This window comes from Enhydra lutris, unplaced genomic scaffold (assembly GCF_002288905.1).
Source record: "Enhydra lutris kenyoni isolate GAN:26980312 unplaced genomic scaffold, ASM228890v2 scaffoldscaffold2, whole genome shotgun sequence".
NCBI lineage: Eukaryota > Metazoa > Chordata > Mammalia > Carnivora > Mustelidae > Enhydra > Enhydra lutris.
This window is the reverse complement of record NW_019154086.1, coordinates 38,869,585-38,896,702: the sequence shown is the minus strand read 5'-3', so window position 1 is coordinate 38,896,702 and position 27,118 is coordinate 38,869,585. Positions and strand designations below refer to the sequence as shown.

General features: G+C 38.8%; 2 protein-coding genes across 6 annotated transcripts in view; one reads left to right on the top strand and one right to left on the bottom strand.

The window, feature by feature from the left end:
- The window catches only part of LOC111147519 (ring finger protein 13), a 156,250-nt gene extending 138,167 nt beyond the window's left edge, over positions 1-18,083 (top strand). For all 3 annotated transcript variants that reach the window (XM_022503584.1, XM_022503567.1, XM_022503575.1), the window contains exons 9-10: positions 16,347-16,427; positions 16,704-18,083. In XM_022503584.1, the coding sequence (XP_022359292.1) occupies positions 16,347-16,427; positions 16,704-17,068 (446 nt within the window). In that variant the 3' untranslated portion in view covers positions 17,069-18,083. The remainder of the gene's footprint in view (positions 1-16,346; positions 16,428-16,703) is intronic.
- A 2,928-nt stretch (positions 18,084-21,011) lies between these two features.
- On the bottom strand, positions 21,012-27,000 carry LOC111151499 (profilin 2). Of its 3 annotated transcripts, XM_022509541.1 has the most exons (4): positions 26,738-27,000; positions 24,338-24,530; positions 22,658-22,686; positions 21,012-22,279 (listed from the first exon to the last, which is right to left on the bottom strand). In XM_022509541.1, exons 1-4 carry the CDS (start codon positions 26,867-26,869, stop codon positions 22,274-22,276), a joined length of 360 nt encoding a protein of 119 aa, XP_022365249.1. In that variant the 5' UTR covers positions 26,870-27,000; the 3' UTR covers positions 21,012-22,273. The 3 variants fall into 3 exon arrangements, with proteins under 3 accessions (XP_022365249.1, XP_022365232.1, XP_022365241.1); XM_022509524.1 differs by having other exon boundaries at positions 21,012-22,686; positions 26,738-26,933; XM_022509533.1 differs by lacking the exon at positions 22,658-22,686 and having other exon boundaries at positions 21,012-22,364; positions 26,738-26,933.
- Positions 27,001-27,118: the final 118 nt, after the last annotated feature.

The following is a 27,118-nucleotide window of genomic DNA, read 5'->3' as shown; positions in this document are numbered from 1 at the left end:
TAAATATCTATTCATGCATTTAATATATACTAGGCACCTACTGTACTCTAGGCCTATGGTTCTCCCTAAACATTAGGGATGCAATAATGAATATAAATCAAGAAGGAATGGTCATATTTCAGTTTCTTATAAAATTTAGATCCCAAACTGGGTTTTTTAAAATACTGAATAGAGATAGTTTAGAAAACATTTTGATCTAATGCATCTTTTTGTGACTTCCTAATACATAAAATTAGGCCTCTCATTTTTAAATTATTAGCCTGCATCTTGAAGATATTTTCTTTGCATAGGTTGTAATATTTTCACATTCATACCTAGCAAGGACTTACTTAGTAGGAACTCAAATATTCGCCCAAAATTATCATTAAATCACAAGCCATTTACACTCAGTTAAACTAGCCCTAAAATTACAAAACTTACAGCAGCTGTCAGAGTGCCAGCCTTTGCTAATGGGCCCTGTTTCAGCCATTGACATGAAGTAGTTATTGATTTGCACAAATGGCTACACAGTGTAAAACATTGTTCTTAGCATACCTGTGATTCCACTATAAACCAAATTAAGAACAATTTAGAACCAATGAGTAAATGGATTAATTTCCTCTTAGAAGTGGCAGACTAAACACATTTTGATACTCATTGTGAAAAAGTCTTACTTTTTTTGCTGTAATTATGAAAGGGATAATATCAGAATTGTTCCTGTATGAACACAGAATTGGAAACCATTTTTTTTTTTTAAGTTCTTTTGCCAAACATCTTAATTTCTTTTTTCCCCACCCTGGTCCGGATGCTTGGGGCTACACAGTCTGAGAGTATGAAGGGCTGTCAGGTTCTCCACTGTGAAAGGAAAATGATGAAAACAGATTTTTTTTTTTAATGCCTTTCAAGTTATAGACTGAAGTGATAAGCCAGTTTATCAAAAAGAAATCCCACCCACTTTTTCTTACTTGTGGGAAATTACCTTACCTAAAATTCTAAATCCAGGCTGCAGTATAAAATTGTACAGATTGTACACTGCACAGCTTTAGGAGGTTATTGTTCATTCTTTGTCATCACATTTTTATTATTTGTGGTAACAAAATTATTTTTTGTCAGATAGCAATAATGTGCCTTGAGGTAGTATTGCTTTTTTCCTAATTTGCATAAAGGTGCCACTGAGCCAGGAGAATTTCTGGTCTGAACATAGAATGATTGACGTAGCACTATAACCATCTTAAGAAACAATCTGTGCAATCACCCAAATTCAGAATGCAGATAAATTTACAGGAAAATTATCCAGCTTATTTAACAAATAAGGTACACAAAGGGAGTAGAATATTTTTAGATTAAAAGAGACAAGTTACCAGCTAAATGCAATGTTTGGACCCTGCTTAGATTTTGGTTTGAAAAATTATCTGTAAAAAGACTGTTTTGAGACAACTGAGGAAACAGTGTGCCTTGGGTATTGGATGATGCATAAACAATGGATCTTGGAATGCTGAAAAAATAGTTTAAATTGAAAAAAATCCATTATTCCCCCCCCAAAGAAAGATAAAAAGAGACAATACTGTTCATTTTGTTAGATATGATAATAGTATTGTGATTATGTTCTTTTAATGTCCTTGTCTTTTAGAGATATATAAACGTATGCGTTGGTAAAATATTATACCTCTCAATATTTGCTTTAAAATACTTAAGAAAGCAGAAGGTGAATCTAACAATAGATTGAAACTCGGTAATGGTATATGAGGTGGTCTGTTACTTTGTTTATATTTGAAAACTTCTCTAAAAGAGTAAAGAAAGGAACGATGTATTCTTTTTTTTTTTTTTTAAAGATTTTATTTATTTATTTGATGGACAGAGATCACAAGTAGGCAGAGAAGCAGACAGATAGAGGTGGAAGCAGGCTCCCTGCAGAGCACAGAGCCCGATGTGGGGCTTGATCCCAGGACACTAGGACCATGACCTGAGCCGAAGGCAGAGGCTTTAACCCACTGAGCCACCCAGGTGCCCCAGGAACGATGTATTCTTACTGGATTTTATGTCTAAAGGGAAATCCAGTAGAGGGGCGCTTGGATGGCTTAGTCAGTTAGGTGTCTCACTCTTTTTTTTTTTTTTTCTTCAAAGACTTTATTTATTTATTTGAGAGAGAGAGAGAGAGAGAGAGATCACAAGTAGGCAGAGAGGCAGGCAGAGAGAGGGGGAAGCAGGCTCACCGCCAAGCAGAGAGCCCAATGCGGGGCTCGATCCCAGGACCCTGAGATCATGACCTGAGCCGAAGGCAGAGGCCTTAACCCACTGAGCCACCCAGGTGCCCCTAGGTGTCTCGCTCTTGATCACAGCTCAGGTTTTGATCTCAGAGCTTTGAGTTTGAGCCCCATTTTGGGCTCTGCGCTGGGTGTCAGACTACTTTTAAGAAAAAGAGAGGCGTGGAAATCCAGTAGAAATCAGTGAAGAATGTACATTATATTACTTCTTCTCCTTGTAGGAATCAATCCATTTTAGGAATTACAGAAAGCCCCAAAATTCCACTGGAATCACAAGTCATTTTCTTTCCTATAGGTGGTTCCCGAGTTTTTTTCTAGCACAGATTAATTTATGCAATTCGTATCATACCTATAGTAACTAGAGGGGTAGGAGTATGTAACTAGTTCTTCTGAATCCCATAGCAATGTGGAACTTAGCAGTTAATTTTTAGGAGATCAGCAAAATAGTGTGGTGGAAATAATACAAGATCTTGAACCTAGAGACTTGGTTTTATTCATGATTAGATGTATGACCTTGACACTTAACCTCCCCCTCTGATACCACCTGCCCTAATAAGTGCCTAATATGTTGGAAGAAAATAATGCAAAATCTTGACTTTTCAAGTACAAAGTATCATAGACCGGAACTAAGTAAGGCTAGTCTCATGTTAACCATAGAATCTCTGAAATCTCATAGGCCAGGTTATATATTCAGACATATATATATATATATGTATATGACATATATATATATATCTTCTGAAGAAAAAGAAATGTGTAGTTGTTATGTGACAGTGTCTGCTTTGTGTCTTACTGGATGGTTATTCCTCCCAATTATTCAGAATCAGTTGTTTTCTAACTGCAAATCACATCTGTTTCGTGCTCTGTGTTATGGGAAATGTTTTTACATATATTGCCTCATTTGGCTTCTTTATCCATGACTTATTTTATGACTTTTATTTAAAGATTTTTTTAAACATCTTTAATATTTTTATTTAAAAATGTGTTTCCCACCACATTTTCATAGGCTGATCGTCCTGTGTGACTTTAGTCATTGAACTCGTTGAGTCATTAACTGGTTCCATGTTGGCCACAATCGGAAAGAAGCAATGAAACATTCACAAAATTAGGTTACAGTTTCTACCCTTGCAGGGGTAATAAAGGTACAGCATAGTCCAGAGATTCTCAATGTTTCTCTGCTTTCTGCTTCCATACACTTTACATATGCAACTCACTGCCATCAGTAACTTCTCTTATACACATGTTTCTCCCTCCTGGCTGGTTGTAGGTTGAGGAGGCAGGCACTTGGGAGCTCTGCTCATAATCAGTCATCACTACTTTTAGTCTCCTCCTCCTGTAAAATAGGAATCTCTTTGCTGCCATATGTTTGGTTCACTGCTTATAATAATGACGAACATTTGAGAGCTTTCTATGTGCTAGGCACAGATCTGTGGGGTTTTTATCAGATTATTTTCTCCTTAGTTCTTGCCTCTTCCTAGCGAGCTGTTTCCTGATGACCTCAAAGCTTTTATGTCCCACCCAGACCTTTCTCTTAAGCTTCAGTCCAGTCCCATATCTCCAATTAATCAAAAGACCTTTCTGCCTGGATAACCTATACAGTCTTTAAATGTAACATGTCCAAAACTGTTTTTCCTACTTCATTAGCATATATTTGACCAGCCACTGTGTTTGGTGTTGGCAGTCAGAGCTCCTTGTCCATAATTAAATACAGCAAGAATACCTCTACAGTTTATTCTGAAAATCACTTACATGTAAGAATAAAATCAAACGGGCACCTGGGTGGCTCAGTCTGGTAAGCATCTGATTTTTTATTTCAGCTCAGGTCATGATCTCAGGGTTGTGAGATAGAGCCCCATGTTGGGCTTGTGGAGCGTGCTAAGATTCTCTGTCTCCCCCCTTTTGCCTTCCCCACCCCGCCTCCCAAACCAAACTTAGTACTTTAGAATAAGGTCCTTATGGTCTGAGCCCAGCTTATATCCCTAGCCTCATCCTGGTTCTCTTCCTTGCATCTTAAATTCTAGCCAGATGAGCTACTTCCTGTGCCACCCATATATACCTCTGTATAGTTTTTTTGGTCTTTCCCTGCTTTGTTTACCTCTGAGTCCCCATTCTTCCTTTAGGATCTGCTTTAGTACAGTTCATGGTGTCTAGCAGGCACTTACTCTGTATTTGCCAAGTATATATCAGTGTCTATCTGTTATTGTAATGGACATTTTAGAAAACTTATGGATCACAAGTGTGACCCCCATTCTCAAAGAATTTCTAATGCAATGGAAACAGGGCAAATGCAATTTACTTTTATACATATTAAAATATATATTAATATATATTCTTATGTATATTATTTACTTTTATAATATATATTATACATAATATTTATATATATATATATATATATATATATATATACAGTAAATAATACTTACATGGAAAGTATGGCTTTCCATCACAATACAGTTTTTTTTAAAAGATTTTATTAATTTATTTTTGAGAGAGCAAGCAAGCGAGCATGAGTTGGGTTGGGGAGGCAGAAGGAGAAGCAGATTTCCTGCTGGGCAGGGAGCCCTATGTGGGACTTGATCCCAGGACCCTGAGATCATGACCTGAGCCAAAGGCAGAGGCTTAATAAACTGAGTCACCCAGGAGCCCACAACACAACACTTCTTATATTACAATAAAATGTATGGTCCAGTGAGGAAAAGTTGATATTCTTGTCTTTTCAGAGACAGTACATCTGACACACCACAGTCTCAATGAGCTGCACATGTTGTTCAGGCTCTAATTAGTCTTTAGCAGTAGCCATGCATTATTTTAGGATAAAATACACTCACAAAATACTAACCATTTCTTCAATATTTAGAATTAACTTACCCATTCTTAGTTTAAAAAAGAAATTACCAGTTTGTAAATCTGCTTCCAGTCCCTCGCCTGCTCCTTTTATGTTCTGTATCCTAATAATGCCAAATGAAACACTTAGAAGTTAAGCAAACAGCCATTATTTAAAATTGCATACATCATCTTTGCATTTCACCCCCCCCTTTTATTACCTATGCCTAGTCCCCAAATCCGTTGTCTTTCAAAATGATCATTGGATCTGATCATTTCTCTTCATTCTTATTATTACCGTGTCATCCAAGCCTGTCTTGTTATTTGAACCTTGGGAGTGTCAAACAAGTCAGTCTGTGTCCAGGCTCGCCTCTACATCCCAGGCTTGGCTTCCTTCAGCACACTGATGAAGAATTGGTACGATGCTGTTTTTATACATAGTCATTCCTTTGCTTGAAAGCCTTCAGTTGATCTCTACATCCTGAGAAGTCAGATCAGAATCTTCATCTTAGTACTTACTCACAGCTTTTCATGATTTGGCTTCTCCAACCCCATCTAACCTTACTTTCCACTACTCCTTATCTCTAACCTTGCATAACTTAGATTTTGTCATGTTTATTTCTTCTTTGCAAATACTTTCAACTGTTGCTTTTCCAGTAGTATCTTTTCCTCCTTAGTTTTTCTAAATTCAGGTTATCTTTAAGGTCTGACCCTGGTGCCTAAGAACCTTTCTCCACTATCTTCTAGCATAGCAAACTCTTCCTTCTTGTAGATCTTCTGACTGTCGGTTGACAATCAGAAGGCTCTAATATTACCACTGTGCAAACATTATAATCCAGGTAGTACTTTTGTTGTCTTGAGAGTTGGCTGGTATATTCAACATTGGATTTGGACGGTAAAATCTGAGGACAGCTTTACTCCATCAGTCAGGATATACAGAATTTATCTACATTATATAAAAATGTCTAGATCTATTCATACTTAGATTTATGTGATTAGGTCTTCCAATGAGCAGCTGGAGGTAGAGATCAAGATTTTCTGGGAATAACTGGGGTGTAGTTTTTCATATATTCCTTCACTTAATACTTACTGAGCACTTTTACTATGTACCAGGCACCATTCTAGGTGCTAAGGAAACTGCCATAAATTTAAAAAAAAAAAAAAAAATTCTGCCTATGTGGAGCTTAGTGAGAGCAAATGGACAAATAAGAAGTCAAGTCACATAGCAGTTATGTGCAATAAAGAAAAACAAATGATGAGTGATGGGAGAGGGGATGGAATACTATTAGAAAAGACAGGAAAGACTTCTCTGAGAAGGAAACTGAACAGAGAATAAACTGGGGGAGGGGCAAAAGGAAGGAGAGAACATTGCAGAGGAATAGCAACTACAGAGGCCTTGAGGCAGCGGTGTGTTTGATATACTCAGGGAACAGGAAAGAGCATGTGGCCAGCACAGTAGGATGTAGAGGGAGAGTGGTTAGAGAGGAGAGGGTTAGAGCATGCTGTGGCAAGGACTTGTGATTTTATTGCGTGATGGTGTAACTTGGGTGGCTTTTTTTTTTTTAATTTTTTATTTATTTGACAGGGAGAGAGATCACAAGTAGGCAGAGAGGCAGGCAGAGAGAGGGAGGGGAAGAAGCAGGCTCCCCACGGAGCAGAGAGCCCGACGCGGGGCTTGATCCCAGGACCCTGGGATCATGACCTGAGCCGAAGGCAGAGCTTAACCCACTGAGCCACCCAGGCGCCCCTTTGGCTGGCTTTTGAGCATAAGAACGACAAGCTCAAATTACCGTGGAAAAGGATCCCTCATGCTGGTGAATAGAGAACAGACTAGGGGTGGAAAGTGAAGCGGTCAGAGTCCATGTGGTATGTTCCAGGTGAGAGGTAGAGGCTTCCTTGTTAAGCGTCCAGCACGAGCGAACAGGGGCTTTGTGGGATCTGTTATTCAGCATGTATTTATTGGGAGCCCACTCTATACCAACCACTGTACCAAGCTCTAGGGATATGTCGGTGAGTAAAAGACAGTTCAGCTCTTCATAAGGCTAAGAATCTATAACCAGTGCTAGTTGTATTTTGTTCTGTGTTGAACTATTTCAAGGGAAAATTAGTCTGATTTTACTCTTCAGAAAATCAGAATAGGGAATGTTTTTCAAGTTTCTCGAAAGGAGCACTTTACATATGGCCACAAAGCAGTAATATAATGAGGTTCCAAGTTGGGTAGGAGTTATGTTGTGACTATGGCTTCTGAGAAATCAGTACATTCCTGAGTTACCTAAAGGTGAGGTATCTTATTATTTCATGTCCAGAAACAGATCCCAAGGTCTGCAATGTAGCTCTGAGGTGGACTCAAGGGGATTGAGAGGGTTGGTTTGTATCCAGTACTCTTGACCTTTATCATTTGCCTGTAGCTGTTTACTAGAGAGAACCATGCCTTCAGTCCACTAACTTCTAACGAAAGAAGTCAGTGTAATTTATGCCAAATGAGTTAATTGGGATTAAACTGGATTGGGATGGGTACTGTACCCAATAAAAGTTTGATAATTTTCCATCTTATATCTTGTGAGCATGTATCACATCTGTTCTGTTAAAAAAAAGGGGGGGGGGCAAACCAAGCAAACATCATATACATGATCTCATTTAGTTCTCATAGCAGCACAATTAAGAAAAGTACTATCATGACCATTTATAGATAAAGAAAACGAGACTCAGAAAGATTAAGTAGATTACCTAAGGGTGCATAAGTGGGTACACATAAGTGACAGGGCTACAATGCAAATTCTTGACTTCAAACACTATACTTACAAATACTACCTATCCTATCTTTCCTCTTCAGTCACTACCATTTCAAAATAAATTGCCTCGGGACTTTACTCCTTCCCATTCCTCTCTTCTAGTCCTCTCCCCACCCCTGCACTTACCCTTCTCCTCAATTTACTATGTCAAAGAATATATATGAGATAAAACTAATTTCCTAAAGTTTCAGGTCTACTGAAATAGGAGACTACTCATTTCATCATATTCTATCTTAACAAGATAAATTTTGTAACTTGTCTTTTCCTTTGCCTACACTAATATTGGGATCTTAGTGTTTTCTTACCAGTTACATGCACTTTTTAGAAGGAAATTTTATGTATGATTTTTTTTTTATAGTCACTTTTGCTGCATTGAGAGTTCTAATTAAATACTAGCCCCATCTAGTCAACAAGCGTAAGTATCTAGAAGTAATTTGGCTACATGCAAAAATAACGTAGGACCAGTGCATCTTCCACCTTATACCCCAAGGGTACCTGAGGCTGCTCAAGTTTTTTGTTTGATTTCTTTTATATGAGGGGAAAGAAAAATAATTACTGGATTAGAACACACAAGTATTTAAGGACATACATAAATGTGAGTTTGTTGAAGTTGGCTCTCAGGGGTGTTGTACATCCTGATTTCCTAGGGGCCTGAAAAGAAATAATGAAAAAAGAGTAACAAAACCTTTTTAGTAGTAAAAGTACCAAAGTATTTTAAGTACTTGAGGTCTGGCACAATATTTATCATTATAAAATCCCTTTAACTTGGCTTTTTAAATTTCAGGGTAATGACATCTTTTAATCCACTTGCTCCTCTATTCACAAAGATCTAAGGTCTAACAGTCTTTTACTTGCCTAATGCAATCAGGTTAGAACCAATAAAAACTAACACAGGGAAACCTTAGGTTTAAAAAGAAAATCACAGGACACCTGGGTGGCTCAGTGGGTTAAAGCCTCTGCCTTTGGCTCAGGTCATGATCCCAGGGTCCTTAGATCGAGCCCCGCATCGGGCTCTCTGCTCAGCAGGGAGCTTGCTTCCACCTCTCTCTCTGCCTGCCTCTCTGCCTACTTGTGATCTCTGCCTGTCAAATAAATAAATAAAGTCTTAAAAAAAGAAAAGAAAATCACTCCAAGTGGAACTTGGCCAATGCTTGGATTTGGATTCTAAGCTTGTTCTATGGATTTATTTATGGCCTCTAAGGCAATCCTTTTTTATTCTTATTCTCAATTAGTGAAGTAATTCATGAATACATTTCCAGAAACAAAGTTGACAACATACTGCTCTTTTCTTCAGTGGAATCATTTGTTTCCTTGTTCTGCATGCACTGTCGTTTCATCATCTGAATACACAAGAAATATCTGACCTTTAATTAAACTTCTAGAATGTAGCTGCTATTTTTTAGCATCCTAGAAGGGGTTGTAAAAATATGAAACCATGGGAGAGAGAAATAAACTTTGTTCCTTCTCCAAATGTGGCAGTCTGAAGGAAGAAAGTGCTCTGGCTTATGAACTAGAAACACTTTAATTTCTAATAAGTGGCAGCTTAAGAGTATTTCTTAACCTCTTATTCTTTTTACATTGTGAATCAAAGCAGATTATTTAAATGTTAAATTCTAAGTAGATGTGCTAGAACACAGTACAGGCATAATGGTTAAGACCGTGGATGGACTCTGGAGTCGGACAGACCTAGGCTGGACATTTGGAGCCCCGTTTACTGGCTATGTGACCTTGTGCAAATATGCACATTTGTTGTAACACCTCAACAGATGGGAGCAATTAGTATTACAAAAATAAACCCTTACATAATAAAAATTAGTATTATTAAAATTCACTCATTAGACATTTATAGATGAAAAAAGATTATCAAAATCATGAAGCAGCTTAAAAATATGTAGCTTTATAAATACTACACTTGAAGTTTCTAATAGCCCTGTTTGACCTAGTTGTACTTTTTGCCTTAAAATGTTTTAGCTCTCATGAGATTTGACATCTAAAGAAAAAAGAGGCCTATTTGTTATGCATATTCTAGTTTATGCTAATGGTTTTTAACAAAGTTTACGCATATATGTTAGAAAAAATTTCCAGTTTAATTACTGCAATTTCCTCCTGGTTGTAAACACTATGGATGATTGAAAACATGTAGAACACTTCTGTGGGTACTCACCACTCCAGTGAGTCACAGCACCAAACCATGAAAGTCTTAAGAGAACTTTCATAGGCTTTAGAATGTAGTAGAAATATTAACTTATGGGAAGTTACAGTATTTTGGAAATACTTGCCAACAAACAAAAAGAATTTGGCATTTGGAAGTTTTCCATAGGCCTAGTCTGTAGTCAGACCCACAGAAACCAGCACGTTGAGGCACTGGGACAAGCAGGAAACAGGTCAGTCAACCCTTGCACGGTTTACAGTGCTCTGCATACACAGTCACCTTCGATCTTCTTATTGAATTGATCTTCACTTGGCAGCTCTTTCAGAAGTGTTTGTGCTGATTAATACTTAAGTGATTTAAATACTGACTTAGCAATTTCTAGCACATATAAAATAATAGTGTTTTTAGTTTTCTTGCTTCTGAAGCAGCCAACTGCCTTATAGAGCTCATTACTCATTACTGCCCTAAAAAATAGCTCTTCGGGGCGCCTGGGTGGCTCAGTGGGTTAGAGCCTCTGCCTTCGGCTCAGGTCATGGTCTCCGGGTCCTGGGATCGAGCCCCGCATCAGGCTCCCTGCTCGGTGGGGAGCCTGCTTCCCTTCCTCTCTCTCTGCCTACTTGTGATCTGTCAAATAAATAAATAAAATCTTAAAAAAAAAAATAGCTCTTCAATTGAAGTTTCCTGAGTCATTCGGTTAATGTATTTCTCCAAGTCTGTAATCATAAAGACTGGTTACTATATACCATGTTTCTTAGCAGATGAAAAAGCCTTCTGTTTTCACTTAACATTCCTTCTACTAAGCATTTAAGGCTGTCTCTGTGGGAGCTGTCTCCCCTGCAGTATGTGAAGGAGCCAGATCCCAGAGTTGTAAATGAGGGGGAAAAATGGGGTTTCATATTTGAAAATTTAAGTTACCAGGCACTTTTATTTTATAGCTTAATCACGGAGACTTTCCAAGATAGGCCTAAAAAGCAGAAGATATTATTTTAGAGATTGGAAAAAAAACAACAGCACATTTAAAGCAGAAGATGTAAAAGTAGAGCAATACTTTTCTTAAATTATTTCTTTAATTCAGCAACTGAGACATGCTTTAATTTTTATAACTATATTTAACTACCTTTAATGTAACCTTAATAGCAAATATTACTTCCTTTGCTCAGGGGTTAAAAATAATCAAAGAATTCCCAAGCAAATCTGGTTTTAAAAATATTTTATCCCTCTTGTATCTTGTTAAGAATTCTTGGGAACTGGTATGGAGTGGGGGAGAAAAGAAGATAAAATTAGTTTATTTGCTAGAAAGAGCTGTCATTGTTTTCTTCACTGTTGAAGTAGGAAATAAGTGGCAAGGTAATTTTTGCTTTGAAGTTCATGAATCCAATGCTAACATCTTCCCTGGGCAAATTCTTTAAAAATTCATGAAACTCTGTTTAGTTAGCCCTTGAATGTTCACTGTCTTTTACTTTGACGAAACCTATTCTAGTTGACTTTAAGCCTTAGACTATCTTGTTACTAAATTGAACAATTAAGCTCTCCATCAATTTGTATGCACTAGAGTTAGATTCCCTCAAATTAGTCATCTCTAGATTCTGCATTTCATTCTGCATTATCTAGAGATGACTTTTAAGTGGAACTGTGGTTCCACTTTTAAGAGGAACCGTGGTTCCTCTTTCTATACCTAATGTTAAGTCCAAATGTTTTTGTTATAACATAGCTAAATGCAGGTCTCCACTTAACTTCTGTATTAGCTTGTTCATGACTGAAAGGCCATTGTAGCTGAAACTTGTGTGAAGGGGGGTAAGGCTTGTGTGAGAGGAGATGGGAGGAAGATGGTCATGATAAGCTCGGATTATTCTAAGTGAGATAGGGAACCATCTAAATGAGATTGATATGATGTATTAAAAAAAAAATCACCCTGGCTGTTATGGAGGAAAAAAACCCACCACATGAGGCAAGAACAGAGAATGTGAACTACAAGCTCTTATAGTAATCCAGGCTATCAGACCAGAGTAATTGAGGAAATGAGAAAGGGACAGATTCTGGATATGTTTCACAGATAAAGTTTACAGGACTTGGTGACAGATGGAATGTAGGCCCTAAGGGAAAGTGGCATGTCCAGACCCGATCAGCTATTCGTGCTACTGCAATGATGGCCTCACATCTGTGTGATTCCTATTCTGTGCCTTTGCTGTATCTAGTGTTTAGGAGAGAAGCTAAGGAAGAACAGGTTTATAGCGGAAAAATCAAAGTTCTGTTCACTCATACAACATTCCCAGATTGATGGGACTTTAAAGTGCATTCATGAAACTTTTCTAAAACATTACTCAAGTGACCGTGCCAGAAGCCTTCTAGACAGAAGTGTGTCCATGCTGTTTCAAATAACTGACCCGAATCTCACCCTTCCGTAACTTAACACCTATGCAAAGTCGTTGCTTGACAAAGCCTGGAGAGGTTTTATATCAAGGTTTCTCAACTTCTGTACCATTGGCGTTTTAGATGGGGTAATTCTCTGAGGGGCTGTCCAGAGCACTGGACTATGTTTAGCAGCATCCCTGGCCTACTAGATGCCAACAGTACCATCTCCCAGTTGTGAAAACCAAAAATGTCTCCAGGTATCACCAAATGTCCCGGAGGGGGTGGGGGGTGGCGGCACAGAAATCTTCCCCAGTTAAGAACCACTAGTTTATAGAAATGGTGCTGACAAAAACAAAACAAATGTTTACTGCCACTTATAAACCCTTTTATGCTACTGGAACCAATGCACAAATTGGTTATTTAAAAAATCTGCTCAAGTTGTAAACCATAAAGATAAATGCCTTAAATTTACCTTTAAGTGCTCAATAGTTATTTGATGTTGGACCATGATCCTGAGTATGAATCCACTGACTGGAATTCCAAGTTGTTATGGTACATGATGCATTTCCTACCATTTTTAGCTTTAGGCATTTTTAAATGGGACAAGAATTGGATTCTGCTTTCATTCTTGCTTTTATTGATAACATAAATTTGTTCAATCTCACCTGTACTTCACTTATTCTCATTTTGGCTGGAGAGGGGCTGGGGGAACAACTAGCTTTTATTAATAAGTGTTCTTTCTTAACAGTCAACCTAGCTATCAAATAAAACCAGTCTTTTACACTCACAGATCAAGGACTGCTGAATATTTAATTAAATTACATAATTACCCTGTGTAATACAAACAGATTCGGTGACCATTGCCACTGACTCTTTGTAAGCGTACAGTTCCTCTGATGTGACAGCAGCACGTGGGGATGTCAGAGTGCAGCCTCCTCTCCCAGCCTTCAGTGCACCGTGTCTTAAGTCAGTATTCCTTTCCAGCCAGTTTGCACCAAACACTATGTATTCAACTTGTGTTATTTCTTTTAATCCACAATCCTAAAATACAGATATGTTAATATCTTTGTTTTCCCTTTGAGAATACTACACATGGAGATGTGTCTTGCAAAGCTAATAAATAAAATGATCAGGATGAAAATCCCCAACATTTTAACATATGCTTTACCATTTCATCACAAGTCCAAGGCCAGGGGGGTTAATTCTCTATAAAGCACTAAGTTCCAGTCTAGTCCACAATCACAAACTGTACCTTTGAATCTTGACCCATCATCTTGAAAAGAAAGATCAGGGACTGTGAAGCATTGAGTCCACACATTTAGGACTTTTTAGGACTAACCCCAATATTACCTGTATTAATTTCCTATTGCTGTGGTAACAAATTACTACAAACTTAGTGGCTTAGAACACCACATTTAACTTATAGCTCTGTAGGTTAGAAGTCTGACATAGGTCTCACTGGACTAAAATATCAAGATGTCATCAGGGCTGTCTTCTTTTCTGGAGGCTCTAGGGGAGAATCCACTTCCTTGACTTTTCCAGCTTCTAGAGGCCACCACAGTCTTTGGCTTTTGACTTAGCTTCCCCTCCATCTTCAAAGCCAGTCACACTGTATCTCCCTGACCAGTCATCCACAGTCACATTCCCCTCTGACTCTGAACTTTCCTGCCTCCCTCTCGTACTTTTTAGGACTCTTGTGATTATACCAGGCCCACCTAGAGAAATCAGGATAACCTTCCTACCTTAATAAAATGATGCTTAGAGTTTTCGGGCACAGCTCTGGACCGGTCTGTTCCTGTTCAGTTATATTAACTCTATCATTTTTTTCCCTGAAAAATGTGTAGCATTTTATAAGGAAATAAATCATGAGATACTTCGCTTTAAATTCGAAATCATTGGTGCCAACTGAATCAACACAAATTATACTGTAAAGGTCATTTGTAAGAAGTACTGGCTAAAAATGGCTATAGGAAGTTACTCCTTATTTTAGGTCAGTGAGATGGTCAAGTAAATGTCAGTGCACTTATACAAAATCAGTAAGTTTGGCACAAATAAGTTTTACAGGTGCAATGACAGCCTTAAAAAACATACTTAATACTGTTAGAATTTAACCTGATACTTTTAACTCCGCAGTTTAGCTTCTGTAATAGCTGTTTCCAATGATACTTTTCTCGGTAGCTGAATTTCCTTTAGATCTTATGCAGTGTGTGATGCATGTTTTGCACTTGTTTTTATTTTTAAAGATGATGCACCTGAGGACTCACAAATGGTAGTAAAATACAAGTAGAAGATCATAACATACTACTCTTTGCTCAAGATCTAAGTAATTCCAACAGGAAAGCAGTATAAAATTACTAAAAATCCAATGCTTAAAACTTAAGTTTGAATTTCCAAGAACAAAGCTAAGGACAGAGATGCAAGTGGTTTCTTTGGGAAATAATCTCCGGAACCAAGAGTGAGGGAGTGGGGAGAGTGAGACAGGGCATGAAAAAACGAAGTGTATCTTACTGAGCTGGTTATTGTGGACAGCTGGGTCTCTATTCCCCCGGGGTCTCTATCCTCGAGCCCCACTGAGGAACCGTGTGCCTCAGAACTGTCCCTTTGAGACGGCCGGGGCCTTTATCCAACAGATTACCTCCTCCATTGGTAACAATGTGTGTTTAGTGGGCACTTTTACAAAGTCATAAAATTTTAAAGTTTGATTTGTAAGAGAAATCAGTGATGACTTGATTATTAAAACTGTCCTCAAAGTCGATGTAAATGGACCAACTGTATAATTCCAGATAACTGCAGATATACTGGAGTCCTTTAGTCTTGAATAGTTTTAGATGCATATGATCAATCTCACCAAATTCCACACACAAGGTTCTAATGTAGCAGCTTCTATCTGCTATAGAATGATTTGATACTCGGTACTGTAATAACCAAATTCAAAACACTGAACAGAAAGTAATTTTCATGAAAGCTTTTTTTGGGGGACTGTTCCTGAACGTGCTATTTTAAATGACTAAAGGATGGTAAAGGGATTGTTTGGATTGAACTATCATTCTATTCATATTAGAAATCCAGACTATTTCTGACCTGCCTTCCAAGGTGTTGTTACCCTGTGTGTGGGATAGGTAATGAATTGTCCTTTGTTACCTGAGATTTTTAAGTTTTTACCTAATCTATACATTTAATGGAAAACACTGAACTGAAAGCAGTCCCAGTGGTCACTGCCACCATTGCCTCAACTTAAAAAGATGCTGCAGGACTGCCAATTCCTTTACAATTAACTACACTTGAATTCCAAAAAGAGCTATGAATTAATAAACCTTCATGATTTATAAAGGTGGTAAGTTCAACAGTAAATTAAGAAGGCAATATTAATAAACACCATTTAGTGACCATCTCTGTGCCGGGCCCTTTGTTTACTCACAAACCTGTAAAGTGTAGAGAATCTTCTTATAGATCCCAGAACTGGATGACAAAGGCTAAGTAACTTGCTAAAGCACACAGAGCTAGTAAATGTTGGAATGGAGATTTTGAAGCCTAGTAGGTCTCATCCCAAATGTTTCTCCAATAACAAAAAAAATTTGAGTATGTTCTAATGTTTCCATTTTTACTTTAAAAATTACTGAGACTTTTAAAGAAATCTAAACAGTGAAATTTTGTTGTCTTTGGCATAAAATATTTCAAAACTAGCATACGAATAGTCATGTAAAACACTTCTCCAGTTATGATTAATAAAATTCTTTTGTAAACTTAAGATAAACAAATTTGACATCCACTTTTAATTTATTTTAGGTAAAAGGTTAATTATTTAAACTTCAGGTTCCTGAACTTAAAGCAGCTCCCTGATCTGACAGAGAACAAGAAAAAGGTATCATTTACAGATAGATCAATCAAAAGACATTTAAAATAATCGACTGAGGAAGACCTTAGAGCTGGAAAGAACACTTCTGTACATCTTTTAATTAATTTTATTTACTATTGTCACAGGAGATGAGTATGATGTATGTGCCATTTGTTTGGATGAATATGAAGACGGAGACAAGCTCAGAATCCTTCCTTGTTCCCATGGTATGAATAATTACATACTGTTTTGAATTTATGTATAATTGATATGTAGGCTCAGTATTAGAGAAGGAGACAAAATAGTTATTAGCATACTGTGAGCCAGATCTTGTAGTAATCGGTGTCATTAAAGGATGGAGATATATTTATAAAAACTTACGAACTTTTCTTGTCCCTACACGATACATATAGAAGAACAGGAATAAACATGGCAAGAAGTTAAAAATGTAATATTCTCAACCACAGTATGCTATCTAAAAGACGTGTATTTTGCTTTAACAGCTTACCACTGCAAGTGTGTAGATCCCTGGCTAACTAAAACCAAAAAAACCTGTCCCGTCTGCAAGCAAAAAGTTGTTCCTTCTCAAGGCGATTCAGACTCTGACACAGACAGTAGTCAAGAAGAAAATGAAGTGTCAGAACATACCCCTCTACTTAGACCTTTGGCTTCTGTCAGCACCCAGTCATTTGGGGCTCTGTCGGAATCCCGCTCACATCAGAACATGACAGAATCTTCAGACTATGAAGAAGACGACAATGAAGATACCGACAGTAGTGATGCAGAAAACGAAATCAATGCACGTAGTGTTGTAGTCCAACTGCAGCCTAATGGTGAACGGGATTACAACATAGCAAATACTGTTTGACCTTCAGAGGGTGATTGGGTTATTTCCTAATAAATGTTTATTTAGGTACACAATTTGACTTTTTTGCTCCCTTCAGAGATTCCTGTAGAGATAACTTACTTTTTAGTATTCTACAGTTTAATCAGATTACTGAAACAGGTTTTTTTGATCTGGCATTTATCTGCAGGAGTGTACTTCATTTCACTGGTAACTAGTCATAGGCTGGTGCTCGAGCATCAAATCAACCCTTCTTCTGGAATGAAATATAGCCAAAATATTTTTAAAAATTCCTCAGTATAGCTTGCAATTAAGACCTAGATCCCAGTATGAAAATGTTTCGTGTTTTACACACAAGGTGAGTGCTGTGGCCGCCTAGCATGAGCTAAGCCAACTCCCATTTGCATAAAGTTTACCTAGAGTTATTGAGTTGGAATATATTTGTTCTGATATTTTCCTAAATTGCCATCACTCAGGAGAGGTGACAATTTAGCATTTTTCCTTATATCAGCACCACAAAGAAACTCAAAGCTCTTTCTCCTTTCTATTCCCAAGCAGTCTTCTCCTGACAGGAAGGGTCTGTACTAGTGCAGATTTCATAGGTTTCTTTTTTTCTCAAAGTTTTAAGTACTATAGTGTTATGTATGAATTTGATTCATCAACTAAAGTAAATGTCTCTGGACTTACTGAATTTCAGTATCCTTAAGGGTTTTGTGTTATGATCAAAGCAAAAAGAAAATGCTGTATAAAAATACCAAACTTCAGCAACTATTAATACTCAGATCATATACCTCTTAACAAAAAGCATCTTATGCTAATTAGCCCTGCTCAACTATGTACAGAGCAAATTAAGTATTGGATTTGAAAATAACTGCTTATGTTTAACAGAACTAATGATGTAAACAATGTATTATGAAAAGCTAAATTAAACATAACTATGTAGAAAATATAGACTTATGTATAATCAAAATGCTGAGAATTTTTATATGGCATTGTATGAAGGGAGTTTGAATGTTAATAAACACGTTTCCCACTTTAAGAACTGGCAAAATATTTGTTCTACTGTACTATTACCCAGATTAGCTTCATTTATATGCACAGTGCTGTAAGGTATAATTAAGGTAATGTAGGTCAGATAAAACCACAACCTTAGAATTTTATACAAGGTAACTGACTGCTCACAACCAATTAGGTAATCTCCCTAAAGTTAAAACTGCAGCCAAAATCCCAGCAATAATGTACATTGTGGTACCCTGCTGTAATTATGGTACATCCTTATAGTAGACCTCTATACAGCCTTTAAAGAACAAAGTATCTAGACAGAGCTATATTGACATGGGAATTTTTAGTCAACAAAAGAACATTAGAGAATAGTTAAGTACATGATATATAGTTGTCTTCTGTTATAAAAAGAGAAAAATTTATTTTTAAAAGAAATGTTAACATACTGGGGAAGTTCTACCTTCTGAAAAAAAAAATCTTATAATCCATCAAAAGAAAAAAGTTATTTCCACTTAGGAAAATAAAAGGTTGAATTCAGTATCCACTGCCTGATACAAGTTGTTCCCTCCCCCAATCTCCTTTTAAAAATCACACACAGGCCTGAGAAATAGATCATTAGTTTACTATGATAGGGAAGCAGACTCTGGAATTGGATGTCCTTACACAACCCTAACTTTTGCAAACCTGGGTGGTCATCTGTACAATTTCATTTAACCTAAGGGAGGGTATGAGGACACTCAGTACCTGCCACATAAATATATGGTAATAGCTTTTTATAGTTGTTAAATAAACACCATACCTAAAACAGTTTTTTTAAAAGGGCAAAGTTAAAGGTCACTATAACGTGTAGTAAATGTTGTATCCCCTCAGTCCTCAATCTATAAACCAGATAAAGGACATGGGTTCCTTTTAAGTATTGGGAGTTTTTCTGAGGCAAAATTACCACCCCCCCTTTTTTTAAACTCCAAACTGCTTTTAGTTGTGTAAAAAAAGTATATATATACTGGTTTGTGTGTGTGTGTGTGTGTGTGTGTGTATGTGTGTATATATATATATATATACACACACACACACATATATATATATATATGGATAGTCAGTTGAAATCTCATTTCTTCATGGTGTAACTATACAGCTTTTTAAATAGGACATTAAATAAAAATTAAAATCTAATTTTCATTAAAAAATTCTTTCCTAATTTAAAACTTTTCTGATATGAAAGTAGTCACATGGAAACTTACCCCAGAGATGAATTTTTCTTGATATTTTGCCCTCAAACACCTATGTAAAATACATGTACACATTATACACTCTATGGATTTATACTGTATGCAATATCTGTTATTTAACGTTTGTTGGTGAGCACTTTCTCATGTTATTCAAGGACGATTTTTATTCTCTGGACATACAATAATTCATTCAACCCATAACCCTCAAAGTCAAATCTCGCAGTTTCCCAAGTTTAGGTATTTTAAGTAATGTGATGTGATGTGATGCCATTCTAAGTATACAATGTATTTAGCCCCATTTCCTCAGGTTAAATTCCTAGAGCTAAGTATAAAACAGTTACCTACATACATTTTCCTAAGTGTTTTTTGTGGGTAGGGGGCCAATGGCTAGTTTCATTATTTCATTAAACACCTGTGTTATAGTTGCCCCCTACCATCTTCTACTCCCTTACCCATACCCCCAAACACACACTTTTCACTTTATAGGTTCCTTAAGGGCTTCACAAGTTTGGTCACTGCTTTCTAGTCCCTTCGATAGCTCAGCTGGTAAAGCAGAAGACTGTAGCTGACTTCTGGTCACTGGTTTCTAATCAGTTACCCTAACAGTTCTTTACAGCTAAAGCATGCATGTATATTATTACTGTAAAGTCTCAAATCATCACAACCCAAACACCAAATTTTCATTTGGCCAACCTTTTGTTTGTAACTGGGTTCTTAACAGGTCAAGAAGTTGAAGTTTTTTTTCAATTTCAAAGGTTATGTCCAACTACCAAAGTAGCCCCAAATTCCTAACCTTCCATATTTTTACATCCTTGTATGTGAACTAATCCCTGACAACACTGTCAAAAAATTTGTTATGCACAGTACAGTTTAATAAGGTGGAGATTCCCACTCCCTAACCCACTATTTCTTAAACGGTAGCATATATAGACCCCTTAAAGGTGAACCAGACTGACCTGCCAATTATTTCTAAAGGGACTTCTGGAGCTTATGGAATCCCATCTCTAGGGTGAAAATCCAGAGCCCAGAATCTGCATTACAACCAGCTCTCCAGTTTTGCTTAGACCCACCACCAACTTTTGAGCATTCCTGCTCCAAGCTTCTGCCTCACAGTTCATAAAGAGTATTAAACATTCGCTAAACATGAATACATCCCAGAAACCTTATAACGTCTGGAATTAAACTTGACTATTATGTAGTCAAAGGTAATAGGTCACTCCAGTGCCAGAAACTCCAGGAATATCCCAGTTTTCTTAAATGCTGCCTAAGGAACATCTTCTCTTCTGTGAAAGTCCCAGTTGGTTGACTGCAGCAGGCCAATACTGCTTCCAAATCTGAAGAAGTCACATGACGGTTCAACACAGAAGAAACCACAATGCAGAAACCCTTCTTGGTATTGGTTCCTTACTGCTCACTAGATTTCACAGCTAGAGACCAACAACAAGAGAGAATACTTAATTTCTAGCGGGTAACTCAGTTTTCCTCTCACAAACCCAAAGATGAGCCCAAAATGATTTTTAAAGCCTTTTCTAAAAAGATAAAGGCCCATGAAAAAGAAATTCCCAGGCACTCATTTTATTTATAATAAATCCTACAGGATATGGAATAGGCCATGAACTCAATTTTAAGATTTTATGCTTGCTACAGAAACTGGCCTATTCTGTATATCCCAATGTGTCAAAAATCAATTGTAACAGTGATAACAATTTACATAAACACAGGAGTCTAGAGTATTTGGTTGGAATAAATTTATTTCATCTGTCTGTAAACAAGGTGTTTAATAGTTATGGCATTTTTTTAAATGCATATTAAATCAGATGAGTTAGACTGTATCCCAGATGTAACAAAGTGCAGGGAAAGAAATGGACAAATCAGCAACAAGATTTGTTTTTAAATCTGTACATTATCCACAAGGCCCAAACAATAGAAGCAAATATTAGAATGTCCCTAAAGTAGTGCCATTCGAAAGAAACCTTTAATAGGTCAGTTAAAATCCATCTCACAATAGCAACAGTTCATTTTAACAATAGTATGGCACAGAACACATATGAAAAAAATTCATCACAAGACAGCCAAGTCCACAATAATGCAACTTCATATAAAAACTCAAGCTGCAAATAAAAATTGGTCCTATGAAGAACAAACTGGACACACTCCAGATGGTTATGTTGGGATACCTAATGTCCATAATGGCAGCCTTTTACAATTTTACTAAAGAGTAGAGCTGGTGTGCAAAGAAAAAGACAGGAACACAAATCTGAGCTATTGCAATGATGGAATGTCCCTGGGGATTCGATCTGTTATGGTTACTGTAAGGTCATGGGAGGAAGTGCCTTTTGCTCTCGTTTTGCAGTTGCACTCTTCACATATCCTACAGACAGAAGGCCTGTCTCTACTCAAGTGCAACGTAACAATACTGAAAGCAAACTACTGCAGCTCTCAATAGCTCGTCAACAAAAGGGATTATTACTTGGTTAAATAAACCAGGCACTGCGTTGAAGATGGAAGCAAACCAAATACCTATGTGCAAAGGGAAAGGGTGGGAAAAGAGGAGTGAAGGAAAGATGCATGCACTTTTTCCTCCCAACCATGCGCTACAAAAGGAAGACTAAATGAGCTAAGTAAATGCTCAAAGTGCTGAAAAGACATTGATCAAATTAGAGATTGTACAACCGGCACCTTGCTTAATATTAACTTATTTTAGTTATCAATATCCCATTAATTGCTAAGACAAAGTGATGCCCAACTTGGCATGCCCCCTCCCCCCAAATTTCAAGGTATCATGCAAATCATTATTGTGCTGCAATTATGTTGCCAGATAAGGGTTGTTACATACAGTGGTTAACATACAAATGATCCATTGGGCAAACAGGAATCATGACATTAGAAAATAGGTAAAGAAAAATTAGCTACCACCTATAGTCTGGTAGCACTGTGACCGTAATTGGGGTGGTGATGAAGACAGTTGCTAGGTAGATGGGGAGAGGCTGCTTACACATCAGACCTCCTCAGGTATAAAGCGAGTTCATATGCTTTCTTGTTAAGTGTGCCTCCGTGGACACCTTCCTTTCCCATGACTATAACCAATGCTGGAGTACACAGGGAAACAAAACAAAAGTGAACAGAATTATTTAAGGGGGGGGGGGCAGAAAGAAAGACACCTTTCCCCACCAACAGAGGGATACAAAGGAGACACAGGTTCATACCCCATCACCCTGCATTGCTAATAAAATTTCCAGAATTAAGACTCAAGCTTACAGCTAGGAAAGTTTAAGAGCAATTTTCCCCTAATACTTAACAGTCTGCCTAGCAGCTAGAACCCAGAGTCTCTCAAGTATTTTGCCATTGAGTATGCCTTCTTATTCAATCCGCCTCCATGGACCCCTTCTTTTCCCATTACAAAGACCAAGACTGAAAGAGAAAGAAGAAAAGTGTTTCAAAAGAAGTGTTAATCAAGAAAGTCACATAAGTTTTAGCAGACAGAACCCCGATTAATAAGTTAACATTAAGTTAGTTTTCCGTGAATTGTCAAGCACTGAAGTCAACTAGGTCTCCAAAAAGAGAACTTTCAAACTAGAAATATGCTGAAAACACTATAAACTGCATCCTGGAAGCCCAATCAGTGCACCTGCAGCACTGCATAAAATATCTTTATACTAGCTAGGAAAAAAGTATGATCATTTTCTTCTAGGGCAAAAACAAGTGACAAATTATTAGGCTACTCCCCAAAATATAAACTTAAAAACTTAGATGAATACTTACAGAATTCTCTCCAAATTTAATAGGCTTGATTAAGTACAAACTATTAAGTCTGCCCAGTGAGACTCAATGTGTCTATTAATTCCAGAGAAAAACCAAGACCAAATTTTAAAGAGCATTTTCAGTGCCATTCAGAAAAGGCCAAATAAAAAGTACTTAAGGCTTGTGCTTATTGATATCCTCGCTGTGCTTTATTTTTGAATCTGAAATCCTGAAACAGGACTACTGTCTACAACAACAGGTTCTTCTATGATGCAATTCAGAGGTCCAGCCCCAAAATACTTGTGCATGGCCAATTTTATACTTGCTACCACTAGATGTCAGTGCTGCCATTTAGTATAAAAATGTTATTCTAGTTTTGTCACATGGTTAATACTTCTTTTGAACAGATTTATCTGAACTCAGGTAATGTTTAGAGATATGTCTCTATTTCAATTATCTAATTTTCCTAAAGAAAAATACTCATAAGCATAACTCATATCAGAATAAGAGTAACCTTCAGGATAATCATAAGGAGATCGTAGAACCACGTCAGTAAATTACTGCTAGGAGGGGCTTCAAATTCATTCACATAGATTTGGTCTTAAAATCAGCTATGGCAAGTCTGCTATCTGAGGCCACACAGCCCTCTTAATTTACAAAATATTTACAAATACATTTCAGTGTATTTATAAAGCAATTAGATATTATAATAAACCTTAATCTTGGAAGTTTTTTTTATGAAAAAGCAGTGAGACTTACTAAGTGTAGTAAGAATTCTGGTATGTTGAAAATAATCAGGAAATACCAGAACCATATACATGAAATATTTCCTAGTTTTCAAATCTAAATCACAAACTTAGTCTTCGAAAATATTTCAGTAAACAGGTGGCTTATTACAAAACCTTATCCTAATTATTTCTCTCTTCCCCAACAATATTTCTAATAGAAAAATGAGTGAATGTTAATTCTTCCTTTTTTATGCTGAGCAGTAAATAATTAACACACAGGGAAGAGATGCAAAGGCGAAAGACTCAAAAGGACTAAAGTAACCAAACAGTATGAATGACTTAATATATGTGAATAACATGTGAACATTCTGTTTTTGAGTAAGGTCAGGATCTTAGAGACTAGGCTGTGTATGCAGCTGCTATAGAGTTGGTAAATCTCAAGCGAAGCAGTGCCTCCCTTCAGTGCTGGGCAGTTCACAAAAACCACCTTAATAGCCATTATGGACTAACACTTTAATTCAAAATGTTAAGGAAACTGCTTAATAAGTTGTAATGTAGCGTGCAACTTTTAACCAAAAGAGTACTCTGCTCACCTCTACCAGCTCTGCCGACAGCAACGTTGTATGTTGGCTCCCCACCTTGACTCTTTGTCCGGATGTCCATTGTGCAGTCACCATCGACGTATAGGCTATCTCTGATCACCGAGCACTTCTTTGCGCCAAGAGTCAAACCGTTGGTAAAGAAACCTTCCCGGTCTTTTCCTACAATCATATCTATTTCTACTGGCTGCCCCCACCAAAAAAAAAAAAGAAAGAAAGAAAGGAGGAAAGGAAAAAAACATGAAGTTGTAATTCTTTTCATTTTCATGCCTCCATATAAGTGGAAACAGTGTGCCAAGTTTGTATCATATTGTATTAGAAGACATCCACATTTCACTAACATAAAATCAAGTTTGTTTTTTCTAAAGAATTACTTAATCCTGTATGACTACAGGTTTTGTATCACTTCATTTCACATTTAACTATGTATTAACTAAAGACCAGTTTGTGCAAAGAATCTATGAAGTTGCACTAAACTGCAAACTTAACAGATTATTTATAAACTGTTACAAGTCAGGTGGTACCTGAAGTGCTTATGTGATGGTAAAGATTCACCTATAAACTCTTCTAACAACCGCTTGTCTGTCACATCCAGTCACATTACAGTTTTGCTACATCAAACTTAAAGTTGCTTGAAAGTCTCCTGAACTAATGCCCATGCTTAACAGACCTGTTCACTTCTACTCTGCTTTAAATAGCCTGAAATATTCCCCCACAGTATGAACTTCACACCCTAGCCCTCAACACATTCCCAAATTCATATCTCCCTCCTCTACTTCCCCAGCCACTCTCTTTTTCCTCTCCAACTTCCCTTCCCGTCCCCTCCCACCTCAGTAACCAGTTTTCTTCCTGGGCAAATGCAAAGAGGATTCAGCTGGTAGCACTGCAGTAGGCAACGGTAAAAAACAAACCAAAAAACCCGGAGAAAATGGAGGGAGACCGGGAAAGAAACTGAGGTAGTCGCCAGAACCGGAAAGGAGAAAACGTGCATTCTAACATTCCCTGAATAAGAAGGAAGGCGTCGCCCCCATCAGAACTGCAGAGTCATAGCAGGCCCCAGCCATTTCCAAGCACACTCCCGCAATCTTCCCAGCCAGACAGCGGGAACTCACACACAAAGACAAGAGGACTGCAGGAAAAAAGTTGATCGCCAGACAGATGCCAATTCTCTATAATAACTGTACTCCACTGCGATTAAAGGAGATCTTAAAGTACCGGTATCAAGGACTGAGTTCTACAATTAGATCTTAAGCCATGTTAAGTAGTACAGAATAATTAGTAGCACTCATAATAGGGAGCCTGAATTCTGGCATTTGATGGGAGAGAAGCGTGGGGCTATTAAGGGAATGCCCCTGTATTTGACACAATCGTCATAATCCAAAAACAGCCATGTGCAGAAAGAGGCAAAACAATACAGCAGCACTGAAGGATTAGTGACAATTATCCCCCAAACATGTGGCAACCAAGTCAATACCATTAAGTCACAAGAAAATCAGGCATTGTAAAGCATAAATCTGCATTAGTTTCTTTACTATCTTCACTAAAGAGGGAGGGACTTGGAGAAGTGAAGTGTCCCTTCGGCTTTCACAGATTACTGTAAGCCCCATAAAAGCACCCCCTTTTTTAGAGCTATGTTGCGTAATTGGGGATAACGGTATATCGATGAATCTCCATAGGAGGAGGAGAGAAATCAATGGCAGTTCGCCATCTTGGAGAATTAAAAAAAAAAAAAAAAAAAAAATCCTATGGAGCCAGAGCTGAAGTCGAGATTCACGAATCCACCTACGTCGTCGGCGTACATTTCTCTCAAGCCCCAAAGGCCTGGACACCCGCAAACCTACGCAAAGTCGCTGCGAGGATCCGGGGGCCGGGCAGCCGCCGCCTCCCACAGCCCGCCGCGCGGGCAGCGCGCTGTCCGCGGAATCGAGGGGCAGCCCGGCCGCCGGACGACCCCCACCCCGGACCCGCGCACACCCGCCCGGCCCCCCCAGCCCCCGCTTCCACCCCGGGACGTGCAAAGCAAACCTCAGGGTTTGCAGGAGACCAAAGAGAGCCTTGCGAAGAGGAAAAAAAACCCGCCCCCCCACCCCAGCCGGTGCGCCCCCTCCCCCCGCCTCACGGACAGGCACTGGGAACGCCGGGGGCCGCCGTGGCAGTCAGGGAGCCAGGAAGCCAGGCCGCCGCCCCCGCCGGGTCAGCGCAGCCCCGGGCGAGGGGGCGTCCCCGGGCGAGGGGGCGTCCCCGGGCCTCGGCCTCCCCGTCCGCCCCGCAGCCGCATCCTCGGCGCCAGCTGCCTACCACACCTGCCGGCGCGGCCCTCCTGTGCCCACAGCCGGCCGGCCCCGCTCGAGTCCGGGGACGAGAAGGGGAACCCGGACCGCCGCCGGTCCTCACCGTAATGCTCTGGAAGACGCCCCCAGCCGTGGCTGCCCAGACGTATTTGGCGTCGCAGTAGCCGACAATGGCGGCCTCCTGGCAGCAGCCATCGCACATCAGGTTATCCACGTAGCTCTGCCAACCGGCCATCTTCGAGCCCTTCGCACTGCAGCGGGGACGGCGAGGAGCAGCAGGCGCAGCGGCGGCGGCGGCAGCGGGCGGCGGCGGCGCGGGGGGAGGCGGGGCGGGGGCGGGGAGGAGGCGGCTCTGCGCAGGCACCGACCGCCCCCCTCCCCGAGGAGCTGCGGAGGGAGGACGCGGGGACGGAGAGGAGGGACAAGCGGCGGAGCGCGCCCGGCCTGCCTGTCCGCCCGCCCGCACCGCGGGACTAAGCACCAG